Raw genomic sequence first — 13117 nt, 5'->3', positions numbered from 1 at the left:
TGCACTTGTCGCAGAAGTCTGCCTGTCTGTCTGTCTGTCTGTCTGTCTGTATTCCAGGCATTAGACGACGACGACGACGACGAGTGTTCATTATGTACTTGGGGAAAGAGGATGTACATGCAGAGCAGCAAAATAAATTCGCAGGGAAAGCTAAAGGATGCAAATATTTGGAAAGGAATGACTGAAGTATGATCGATAAATGTTGAATATAAATTTATAGCATGGATAGATATAGATATAAAGGATGTGGGATAACTAAAACCCTTCCCTTCCCTTTACTTTACTTTATTTTCTTTTGTCTTTGGTAGAAATTTATCTGATATTTAAAACGCATTTTTAATAGCGCCTAGAGTAAATTTTTCAAGGAGAATGCAATGTATTGTTGTTGTTTATAGATAAATTGTAAATTAGTGTTAAGTAAACTTCAACTTTTACCACAGTAAAAGCCATCTCGCATAAATCAGGCTAAATCTAATGTAAAACATTTTAATTTTATTAGAAGACCCTACATTTTCCATTAGGCAGCCCAAAAAAGTATTAAAAACTTTCAATATTAATCTGCATAAGCTTCTTAACTCCACTTTGCATACAGGAAAAACCTTTCGTAAATTGTTTTTCCAGGGTACAGGCTACAGCCGGGTCCTGTGTCTTTGCTCTCTGCATATTTGATAGATTTACGTACACATTTTTCGCTATATTTTTCACGTTCGCTCGTTTGCTTGCTGTGCCCGTGCCTGTGCCTGTGCTTGCCTTCAAGTATGCAAACAGTTTTCTTTTTACATTTTTCCACGCGTGGGGCTAAATGCCAACCAACCCAAAAGCCAAGTCACCTTTGGGGTCTCGTGGGCCGCCGACCGCCATATGCTTGTTTACCCATGTGTCGCGCTGCTCTTCTGCATATTTTAAAGTTTTCACTTAAAATCGTTCATCGCACACAAGGGAGTGAGGGGAGGTAGGGAGGAGGCAGCCCGACACGCCCATATAGTTAAGGAGAAAAGTTCTCAGGTTCCGCAGACAATGTAAAAGTTCTTTGGGCGAAAAAAAAAAACACAAGTGTGGGGCGGTAGAAAAAACACAGAGTACACCGAAAAAAAAGAAAAAAACAGAGAAAATGGCAAATGGAAAACGTGAAACGTGAAAACATGAAAACGTGAAGAACAGCAAACCGAAGGGACTGCAGCTGGAGTTTTTGGAGTTGCTGGAGGTGTTGTGGCTGGTGGCCAGATTATTATTTGACAAGTCAATAGGTTTGCTGAACCTTTGACTTGAGCGGAGTTCCACTTCTCTGCAACTCCTTTTTTATTTTGGCTGCGACTCCACTGCTGTGCTGCTGTTGTTTGCCACGTCAGCGGTGGATGCGGGGTCCTTCGACCTGCCACTGCCACTCCAACTGCAGTTGGGTGTCGACCAAAAGTCAAGTGCTTCATTAAAAATTGTTTCACAGCAGCGCAAAAAAAAAGGCAACTCTCTGGAAATGGCAGTAGAAAAATTGTAAAACACAAGAGGGAGTTCTGGGAAAAACAGAGATGAGGATTAAATTGGAAAAATATTCGGTGAAAAAAGAAGGTGGATATTAATTTGGGTTTTATGTAGAAAGAAGGTTTTTATGTGAGGGAATTTACGGTGGTGAGTGGAAATAATATTATGGTAAATTCTATGCAAATATGTGGGAAATAGTTTTTGTACTTTATTTTTACGGCCGGTTTTTTTTCCAATCAAATATCAAAAGGATTTCCATGTTTAATAGAGCTTTATTCAATCAAATGTTTTGCACATTTTTTTATATATTTCTTATTTCAATGAAATATCAAAATGTTGCAAAAATCTCTATAAAAACGCAAATAAAAGCCTTTAGACGTTCGTTCTTTTTTTGTATCCATACAAATAAGAGCAATACAACTCAATATAATTGTTAATTAATTGAATAACAAAAAGATGACTCTATCCCTTTTGAAAAAATGCTTTTGCCGCAGCACTGCAGCTTTCATAAATTCTTTTGCAAGTTCCACAGCTTCCATGACAACATAAATCATTTATTAGTTGACAAAAATTTCACTTTCAAAAGTGGACTCCAATGCCCAGCCCCAAAATGAAACTTAAACCGCTGCTGTGTGCTGTGTGTCCTGTATCTCCTATGGCGGCTCCTCTTTCAGTTCCGTTTTCCTTCCGAAACTAATCTGCTTTTGCTGTTACTCATTCTCCCATAGAGACAGAGGGGCTCCCTCTCCCTGAGAGAGAGAGAGAGAGAGAGGACTCTTGCTTTCAATGGTCCTCATCCACACACATCAATTATGCAAACGGAAGTGTGAGAAAAGTTGAAGAGTAAAACAGAGAGAGAGAGACAGAGAGTCCCTCCGCAAAAACCAGTTTGGTGGCTTGTTATCAAATTTTACAGCCAAAACCCCCACACACATACAAAAGTGTGGTGTGTGGCGGCTCCAGAGAAAAACCGACACAAGTCTCACCAGTGAAATGCAAACATGGCAGCCGAGAGATACAGTTACAAACGGAGGCGGCACACATGACAGCAAATAGGGAGATAGAGGCGGAGGGGCGCACACACGAAACGACACACATGACGTATACGTAATATTAGATTTGCATGCAAAATGCCATTAAAGTCATAGAGTTATCAGAGCGGGAAAATAGAGAAATGTGGACACAGGACAGCAGGAATAGAGTGGACAATTCAGCAACTGAGGGACAGAGCAAGCAGGCAGGCAGGCAGGCAGGCAGGAAGTGGAGCGAACAGTAGGACTTCTTGGCTTTCTTCTCCACATACCGTATCCCTTATCGCTTATCCTTTGTCCCCAGTTCATCAACAGACTGGAAAATCTCTGCATTTTATGACAATTTGTCTGGGGAGCCAGCACGCAATGGTTCTTCAGCCACAAATACCCCCAAACCCTTATCATGCCCATGGCACACACACACTTCACTTTTCAGTGAATTTGTAACAGAATTAAACGGAAATGGGAGTGGTTATGCAGCTGTATACGTGTTTGTGTGTGGCTGAAAAGCCCAAAAGTATTCAACATTCAGGCTGTGTTCACTGGAATGAGAGTGTGCCCAGAGATTGGCCTAATAAACTGTAGAACCGCAAACGGAAATTTGCAAGTGTCTGGCCCCCGAATTCCCATTTGGTAAATTTGAACAAATAGAGATGTAAATCAGTAAATGTGATGCTTTATGGCAGGCACTGTTTGTATTTTGTATGCACGAAAGAGGAGTTGGAGGGCAGATGTGATGGTTCTCTTTACTTTTGACTAGAGAATTGTTTGCGAAATTTTGTAGCTAAATAAGAGCTTATGTCTACAGAAATATCTGCTGCTTTTTACTGTGTAGAAAATTAATTTTTCCTTTCGAATGAGCGTGAAAAATAGGATTCTTGTGCCTCTTTTTGTCCAAGAGTTTTACTTCTTGATAGTTGATCTCCTCAACGATGGGATATCTTTCTGAATGAACATTTTTGGCCTTTATGCTGTACATTCTGCAGTTTCTCGAGTCTCCAGAGTTCGCTGTTGCATCTTTGATTTTTACCCATTTTCATGCCTTATTTGCCATTTTAATCACTTTGAAATTTCATCCGAAAAACACTCTCATAACTGAAAATGCATTTCCCGTTTGTCAATCACCGAAAACACCACCACCACCACCCAAACCATCCATCGCATGCCCCGAAAATTGCTGTCAAATTACGAGCTGCCCACACGAGACTAATGAGATTCCATTGCAGATCCACAAAATCGGAGAAAATGTATCCCTCGATGCTGAGCCGCGGCGGGGATGTGGAAATCGAGCCATACTATTGCCTGCCCGTGGGCACCAACGGCGTGTTGAGCGCCCAAATGGCAGCTGCTGTGGCGGCCCAAGCACAGGCCCAGGCACAGGCCGCGCAGGCAAATTCCGGCAACAATATGGTAGGTGGTTCCGTGGCCTGGAGCCAACCCACCTCGCCCACGCCCCTCAATCGTGGTCCCTTTGCGGCATCAGTGGCAGCAGCTGCTGCAGGGGTTCTATCACCCACTCATGGAGCGACCGCAGGAGCCACTGGAATGGTTGGTGGTGGCATGGGTATGGGACCCGGTCCTGGATCCGGTCTAACTGGCGGACATCGCCTCACCTATCCCAAGAAGAATGATGAAGGTAAGCGAGAGAGAGAGAGAGAGAGAGAGAGAGAGAGAGAGAGATATGCTGCCGTCGGGGCGGGCATTAAATGCAGATTAATGTAACATTTCTATATCCTCGCAGTGCACGGCAGTGCCGCATCCCTGCTGTCGGGCGGCAGTTCCCTTTACGGTTCCGCGGAGGAGCGGCAGGCCCACGAGATACGAAGATTGAAGCGCGAACTGCAGGATGCACGGGACCAGGTGCACAGCCTAAGCAGCCAGCTGTCAACCAATGTGAGTACTCCAACGAAATGGAAATGGATATGTGGATGTGGATGGGACATATGGTATATATGGGAATGGAAATGAGGCTCTTAGGCTTAAGCTCTCTCTCTTCGTGAATTATGAGTGCATTCCGTTTGTGTGTGTGTGAATCCTTCTGCTTGGCCGCCCTTGAATTCCATGAATACGCGTCGCAAAGTTTTCGCTTTCACGTCACGTGGAATGATTTAGCCAGAGATTCGTTTCATATATCATGAGTGTTTAGACGTAGACAAGGTTGGGAGCTTTATGCGAAAAATAACTTCCAAGAAAACACAAGAAGGCTTTCAATTGATAAATTTTGTAGTTGCAAGCGCTCTTTTATTCAGAGTATTTCAGTGTGAATGCATGAGGATTGTCATTGTCTAGTTAAACTAATGCTTTTGTTGAGAGACTTTGCTATATTTTCTATTATTTCATGGTTATTTGTATTCAATCTTTCGTTTATTTGTAGTCTTAAATATCTCTCGATTCGGTATACTTCTAAAACAATTAGTAGATTCTTCATAATTGGGTACATAAAAATATTTAATAGGCATACCTTCGCCTATCTGGAAATTCTTATATATGAAAATAATTGGACGTTTAGCTATTTCATAAATAATGCAAAACAATTAAAAATTTATAACATGAAATATCCAAATGCTCTTCCTTTAACACCAAAATTCTTGGCTCCATTTGATTTGGGAAATTAAGAAAATCTTTTGATAGAAAATAAGTCGAATATTGACTTCATTTTATGCTTAATTCTGAGCTTAACAAAGATTTATGGATATGGATTCTGTTTTTGCAACTTCAAATTAATTTCAGCATAATAATATACTCCTAGTTTTCATAGACATTATATTTGTTTTTTAATGTTCTTGGAACTATATTATTATTTAATTATTCCTTGTTTGGAATTATGTGTTAACTCTATCGATACCCTATTCCTTCCAGAAATTATCCACGAGAAATTAATATATTTCCCTGGATTTCTTTAGTGATATTTTCGCCTTTTTATATTTCTCTATAAAGATTGTGAATTGGATGAGCAATTTCCATCCTTTTTCATAGATCTGATTTCTTTATTCCACCCAAAAGTATGCTATGATAAATCCAAATTAAAATGCACTTTTCGAATGCAATTGTCATGCAAATAGGAAACATATATTGTTGGGTATAATTTAAAAGAGGCCGTGCCTAATCTCTGCCACCACATCTTGCCATAGTTCCCCCATCATCATTGTCATCAGCCCAGGAGTCCATTAATTCAAGTGGTTACGCCGTGTACTTTGTGGCACAATTTACGAGGTGGCAAGCAACCAAAAGCTGCTGCGCTGCGGCAGTAAAGTACCTTAAAATGTGCTGCTTTTTGTTTGTTTGTGTGCAACATCTCCGTGCCTCTGATCTGATGGCGTGCCAAAAAGTCTTGGGTGGAAACTGCTTTGAGGGATTCATTCATTCGCTTCGCTTATCATGGAAGTCAGCTTTTGCATTCAACTTTTCAGCTTTTTCCGCCAAGTTGCCTCCTGTCATATCCCATTTTAGAGGCTTCCTTGCGAATGTACGTATGTAGTAGCATCTTTGTGTGTGTGTGTGTGTGTGTGTGTGTGTGTCAACAAAAGTCACGAGGGGGGGCAAGTGTCTGATAAACTTCCGCGGCAGACAAAAGTACACGCTGTGTGTTGAGGGGAGGAGGGCATGGCACACACAACTTTTGCCTACTTTTGGGTGACATTTTTCTCTCATGTGATGACAGGGCACCACCGGGGCCCCTCCGAAGTAGATTTCATTTACGAAAAATTTACTTGTGTAACAATTTTCATCTCAAAATAAAATAAAGTTTGAATTGCATTCCATGCGGAGGAATGGGGTGGGGTGGGGTGTTGTGATGGTGATGGTGTAGCGCTCTATTATGGTATTTTATGGTCTGTCTACAATGTTGAATGGCTATAAAGTATTTTATGGCCAGAGAGTTCCCCGGAGTTCTCCACTCCACTCCACCCACACACACACACCTTTCACCATCAAATTTATCGAGGCCAGACAGGCAGACGGTATAAATCTTTTATGTCTTGCTCACTCCCACACCACCCCCTACTCACCCCCCTATTGCTACGCCCACCTGATGGTTAGGTGTGGGAAAGTCTGGTCTCAAGGTCAAGCCCCATAGAGGTACGTGCCAATTGCCAGCAAATCAACCTGATGGCCAGATAGATGGATGGATGGGAATTTCGATGGAAACTTTAAGCCGATTGAAAGTTTTGTTTCTTCTTTCCCGTCGAACTTTTACCAATTTCCTAGTGCACTCAAGTGTGTTGGAGGCAGGTCATTCATTCATTCAATTGCTGCTGCTGCTGCTGTTGCTGTTGCTGGTGTTGCTGCTGTACTTGTGAAGAGTTTCATGTCAATTTTTGCCAGCATTTTTCCAACCGAACAGAACAGGAACCAACTTTCCGAAGCCATAAAAGTGCACAACAACAAAAGTCGTCGTCGTCGTCGTCGTCGTCGTCGTGCAAACCGGGGAAATAATTGCAATAAAGTTATGTCTGCTCAGAATTTTTCATTCTTTTTGCTTTGGGCTTTGAGTATTTCTATGATTCTTTCGCTGAGTCTTTCCCTGACTCTTTCTGTGCGACTCCAACGCCTCATGAGCAGAGCCATGATCTGGTGTGGTCTGGCTCCGGTTCGAGGTTCGATGCTGTGGATTACTATACCATAAGGTGGTGTGTTGGGCCGCTGGAAAATGGGTCGCCATGAACATGATTTATCTCTTCGAGTGTGTGTGTGTGTGTGTGTGTGTGTGTGGGCTGCTGCCAGTGCCAGTCCGAGTGAAATACATTAGCTGCATCGTATAATGCGGAAACTTGAAGTGGAAAATTAAGTAGTGCCTGGCTGCTCTTTCTCTTATGAAATGCAACACTTTTTTTTTTTGTCTACTCTGCTGCTTTCCTTTTTCAATTCAATTAACTGTGCAAATATGTGCATAATCCTACCCCACCTCCTGCAACTATAACAAATAAAAACTTTTAAATGTTTTCAGAAGTTTTCCTTCTGTGTTTTTTTAACAACACTTTTTGGCTACTTTTGTTAGCAATTCGGACGGGGAATCCTCTTCTCCTTCTTCTCTTTGGTTTATAAAACTTTTTAATTGCCCATTGACTTTGATGTCGATTTTCGTTTTTATGTCGTTGGGAGCTTTCCTTTTTCCCTGCCTTCCTCCCTTCCTTTCTTTTGTCTTGGGCAAAGTTTTGTCTTTGCGTTAATTAAATTTTCTGCCATGGATAATAATGGCATAAATGTCGATATGACTGCCTGCCTGTCTGTCTGTCTGTCTGCCTGCCTCCCTATCGATCTCTATTGGCAGTCTGTCAGCAGTTTTGCCGCATATTATTTGCTATTGGATCTCTGTCTTTTCCCCTCCCCACCCCTTTTTTTTTCTTTTATTATTTCTTTATTGACAGACGCCACACAGTTTGTGGAGGCTTCAACGTCATGAAATTTCACTTTGCGGTGTACGAACTGAGGCTTCCATTGGTTTTTCATTGGCTGAAATGGTCGGTGGGGGGTGGGGGTGGTGCGATGAGGAATGATGTGGGTGCTGTGCAGGAGGTGGCAGGAATCTGACAATGCAGTTTCGTGCACTTTTTGAAATGCTCTCGAGGATATGTACTGCAATATGTGTACCTCCCCCGCCCATCATATGTGGGTGTGTGTGTGTGGGAGGAGGTGGTGGGGGGAATGTGTATGCGGGTGAGCAATTGTTGGAGGATGCTTGGCATTTTGGCATTTCGTTGTTTTTCTGCTCTCTCTTGAGTGTTGAGAACTTTTGTTTCTGATGCCTGAAAATGCTGGGGTTGTGTGAGAGCTTTTTAAGTGTGTTTTTATTAGAGTTTTTTGTATGTTGAATTTTTTTAATTAAGAAATGCCTGCTAAATTAGAGATTGCTTATTGATTTAACTGCAAAGTTTCTTTCCCTTTATATAAAAAAAGACAAATAAATAAATTAAAAAAAAAGACAAAATTTATTTAAAAAATAAATGACAAAATTATTATTAAAAAAAAAATTATAAAAAAATAAATTATTTATATAATTTTAAAGTAAAAAAAAATTAAAGCAATGAAAAATAAATTGATAAAACACTTTAAATTAAACTAAAAAAAACTCACTTCGATCCCCGTTACTTGCAAACTTCGTATAGCGAACAAACAGATGCCGCTCTTCTGCAGCTGCAAACCGCATATGCTGAAGATAGATTTCGTAATATATCTCCCCATTCCCATGTGCCAATATTGCTTTTATTCCCTTCTAAGTATTTCCACCTCTTTCAAGTGTTTGTTTCCATTCAAAACTCGAAACCAATTAATGAAAAATAGAAGCAAACATCTACCCACTGTATTCTATACAATTCCATTGACAGCCATGAGTACGAGTATTGTAGGGCGTGTTCTATGTTCCCCAAACACAGTCCTCACTCATTCCAACAGATAGATAGAGAGTCATCTGGCATTGCTCTCTCTCTCTCTTTCTCTCTCTGGCTCTATCTCTGTGCGAGATTTGGCGCGTGTATTTTGGCGCTTGAGGCGATCTGCACTTTAATATTTTTATAGTTATGCTTCTTTGTCTTATCGCTAGTGGGTTTCGAACGGTGGGGTATGGTGTGGTGGGGTGGGGTGCGGTGCGGTGCGGCGGTGTGGCACCATCACGCTTTTAATGTTATTACATTGGCATGCATGAAGTCTGGTTCTTTGTATTTGTATCTGTCTCCCGTCTCTTGCCTCTCTTTTTCGGTCACTTGGGTCAATTCCGAGTGCGTGATAAATGGCCGCATTGCGTGGCTCCCGGACTCGAAACATGGGATTGTCTATCTCCATCTCGTTCTTCCTACTTGTATCTGCATCTCTTTCTGCTGTAGTTTTTTCTGTGTTGTGGTTTCATATTTATGGTCAATGATAAGATTGCTCAATTGGGGTTTCTTTAACATGAGAGGCGTGAGGCATGAGGCATGAACACAAACGCAGCTCTCAATCTCTCTCTGAGCTAAAAGCTGTTTAAAGTTGATGTAGGTTCGGAAGTTTTATAAGCTGCTTGTGGTTTTATATACACACACACACACACACTACATATATAAAAATATATATATGTATATTTGTATTTGTATCTGTTTCAAGCGCATTATGAACTACCATAAAGCTTAGCCAGATAACAAGGGCCACGGCACGGGGCACGGGACTCGGGGCACGGAGCGAAAGTTGGCATCCGAGGGAGTGGAGTGCAAAGTCGGGATACAGATAGCCCAAAGGGCTGGGCTAGGTTGATGTTTATTTGGGATTTAGTTTGAGTTAAGAGTTGAGCAAAAGTAATGCAAGTCTCAGAGCCATGCAATGGCAGAAGATTGAAGCTAAATGAAGATGAGAAAACGTTGGGGGAAAAGCTAAAGCTTAAAGAATTCGGAATTACACACAAAAGTGTGATTTTTCTGCCGCTTTGCGACTTAATCAGTGAATCAGCAAACTGAACAATCACCTAAATAGTTTAATGGCTTTGCTCAATCCAAGTTGATTGTCTTAAGTAGCGCAAATTCAACTAAATTCAAGGTTTAAGTGCACAACTATGTAAGTTCCTTATGTCACAACATACTTCCTGGATTTATTATTATTATACCAAAAACTAATGTCCACTTATTTTCTTGTTCTTTTCTTTCTAGGTAAGTGATTTGACTTTCTTTTCTCTTTATATAAATAATGATTTGGTATGTACAACAAGATTTGATAAAAACTTTAAGATCTCTAATCACAAAAAAAAACTACCCAATAATCTCAAAAAATCTAGTCCCTACAGTTTTCTATTGATCGTTTTATTTGCAATATTTCCATATATCGAAAAATCGAACAAAAACTTCAGCTGTTTCATCAAAAACCACATTCGCATGCCTTAATACAAATCTGCCTTATTTATTCCACTCGCCTTGCCCCAATCATCCATCATTGGTCTCCCTTCCAGCACTTAAGCTCCCCACCAAAAGCAAAACTCCAACTCAGAAATCAATTGCTTGGCTCTGCCATTTACTAATAACCCATATCGTTTATATACGCCAACAGTTTAAGCCCGAAAAGCATTCAATCCAAACCCTAATCCCAACAATCCGCACAATTTCTGCTGATACCAATGACTTTTGCCAGGCAGTTCCAAAGACCAATAACCCCCTGACTTTATCTCAATTTTTAGGGGATAATCAATCATTTTTTTAGCCATCGCAAAAGTTTTTACATCTTTATTATTGTCTGCTCTGCCAGTCCTTGTCGCGAATTTGGCGGCCATTGTCGCTGGTACAATTTTTTTGTGGCGCCACATAGTCTCGCGCCAAAAATAAATAACGCCACGGGGGGGCATAAAGAGGCTGTCTCACGACTTTGTCCTTCACTTTGGTCTTGCGACTAACTGCAAACACACAAATTTGCAATTTTTTCCACTTTGTTGTCGATGTTGTTCAAGTCGTCGTCGTCGTCATCGTAGACGAAGTCCTCGCCACACAGGAAGCTGCGTCTGTAATTTTTTTTTTTTTTTTTGCCGTTGCTTTTTGCATAGTTTTGAAGTCATCGATGGGGCAGATACGGAGACTGCGGCTGCGACTATGGCTATGGCTACAGATACAGATACATATGCGTACGGTACGCAGTGTCGCCACAGTGGCGCCTCACTTTGGTCCTGCAGGATATATATTTTATTGTATCGGCTATGGGGGCTTGCCAGTTGCCCTACGTGATAGAGAAGTGGTTACAGGGGACGAAGCTTCTATCGATTAAATGCGATTATATGAGATTTGCAGAACACTTTTCTAGAGTGCAATTTAAATAGATTTAACTAAGTATAATTTCAGAATGATTTAAATATGGAATCTGAATATCTGAAATTGATCAGGAAAACCTAAAACAGAAAGAAAATTTCACTATTTCTGATCTGTAACTGTAAATCAATTTTCTTTAGGATTCGAGTCGAATCTTTTCTAAAAAATATTTACTTTAAACTTAATTCCTGTAGATCTGTATTTTCCTATAAATTTAAATCTATTTTTATATAAACTCTCATAAGAAAATATTTAGTTTCACATCGCCTAGACTCCGGGGCATTTAAATTCTCCCTCTTCTGTGGCTCCTTGAAAATGGGATCCCCACTATAATTATGGTAATTGATTTTTTTCACACGCCTTCCGATCCACATACAGGGATCTATCTTCATTGTTCCTTGCGCTCCACCGGAACTTGGCTTCGTTTCGTCCTCCAAAATCGTATTCGTTACACCCTTATGTGCCGTAGCGCCCCTCCGGCTACCATTAGTCCCGGCTCTTAACAATTTTCGAGCATCCACCCACCCCTCTTTGCAGCCTTTTCCCCGTTTTGTTTTTCCGCTTTTCCCTGTGTGGATTCTGTTATTTGTTTTGTCGCCATCGCTGGCGCTGCCGACAAGTTGGCGTCATGGCAGCTGCTGCTGCTGCTGCCGCAGTTAGCGTCGCAGCAGGCAGTCGCTGCCAAAAGGATTTTTGGAGTCGCCTTGGATTCGAGTGGCGCAGGCATAACGGAACAGTTCCGCAATTGGAGTCGAGCCACACGCACGCATAAGCCTGGCAACATGCTGGCAACAGGAGAGCGAGCAACATCAACATGTTGCTGATCGTTGAAGCGCGCTCTTTCTAGCTCTCTCTCTCTCTCTGTGTCTAACTTTTCCCCTCTCTTGCTTGTGGCTGCGCTCTCTCTCGCGGGCGCTACTGATCTTGCTCAACATTTTCATGTTGAATCAACATTTCAAATTCAACTGTCTGACGCGTCGCACGTATCTGCAGCTGAGCTCCGCGCTCGTTTGCCGTTTGCTGTATCTCTGGTCGAAAAGAGTATCCGTAACTCAATGCCGATCGCGTGTATCTGTAACTGAGCTACCAGCGGTACGTACCTGATCTGATAGTACGCCGCGCTACGCGATCGCCGCCGCCGTCTGTTTATCCAACTGATTGCTAAAGTGTTGCGTGAAGTGAAGATTTGTAAGCGAAATAAATCAAGCAAAAATAAATACATAAATTTCAAGAAATCAAAGGTTCATTCATGAGCCTGAGCCCCACAGATCTATAAATAAATAAAGTGCTAAAGCGCCTTTGGGGCCACCACCAAGTCAAGCCACAAATGAGAAACGTGTTTTTATGTGACGTGCAAAAAACCCAAAGAAACAAAAAAATTTATCAAAACAAGGGATTTCAAAAATTAATGAATAAATATGTGTACGGGAACCGGTCAGCGCAAAAGATTCTCCCCAAAAAGAATATCTGTACAAAAAAAAAAGAGTGTGCTGCTGACACAGAAAGATAACAAAAAAAATAAAAAGTTTAAAACGAGATAAAAGGCAGATAATTGATAAGCAAAAGTGAACAAACAATACAACATGTTGCAACAATTAAACATGAAGCGTGGAAGGTGGAAGCTGGGGGGCACAGCCAGGCCGCCAAGTCGTGTTCATTGCTAGGGAGCGTATCGTATACCATTTCCCAGACCAGACCAGACCAGATACCCAGATACCCCCAAAGACAACGACAACGACAACACAATCTCCACTCCCAGACACTGTCTGTAAAGCAGACCAATTCCCAGACTCTTTTACCCATTCTCTTGCGGCGACTCCTCCACGTAAAGTTACACCGAGAAGTCAGTCTTGGGGG

The 13117-nt window shown here is 41.5% G+C and overlaps 1 protein-coding gene across 8 annotated transcripts in view; it reads left to right on the top strand.

Annotated features, from left to right (window-relative positions):
- The window catches only part of LOC111080758 (protein sickie), a 209087-nt gene that overhangs the window by 164726 nt on the left and 31244 nt on the right, over window positions 1-13117 (top strand). For 5 of the 8 annotated variants that reach the window (XM_041592292.1, XM_041592290.1, XM_041592289.1 and 2 more), the window contains 2 exons: window positions 3737-4146; window positions 4252-4403. In XM_041592292.1, coding sequence (XP_041448226.1) covers window positions 3737-4146; window positions 4252-4403 — 562 coding nt within the window. Of the gene's footprint in view, window positions 1-3736; window positions 4147-4251; window positions 4404-12212; window positions 12449-13117 lie in introns of those variants that run through there. The other 3 variants (XM_022376567.2, XM_041592295.1, XM_041592294.1) reach the window with 1 other exon arrangement.

Source organism: Drosophila obscura, unplaced genomic scaffold (assembly GCF_018151105.1).
Source record: "Drosophila obscura isolate BZ-5 IFL unplaced genomic scaffold, ASM1815110v1 contig_179, whole genome shotgun sequence".
Classification (NCBI taxonomy): domain Eukaryota; kingdom Metazoa; phylum Arthropoda; class Insecta; order Diptera; family Drosophilidae; genus Drosophila; species Drosophila obscura.
This window is presented reverse-complemented; position numbering and strand designations above follow the sequence as displayed.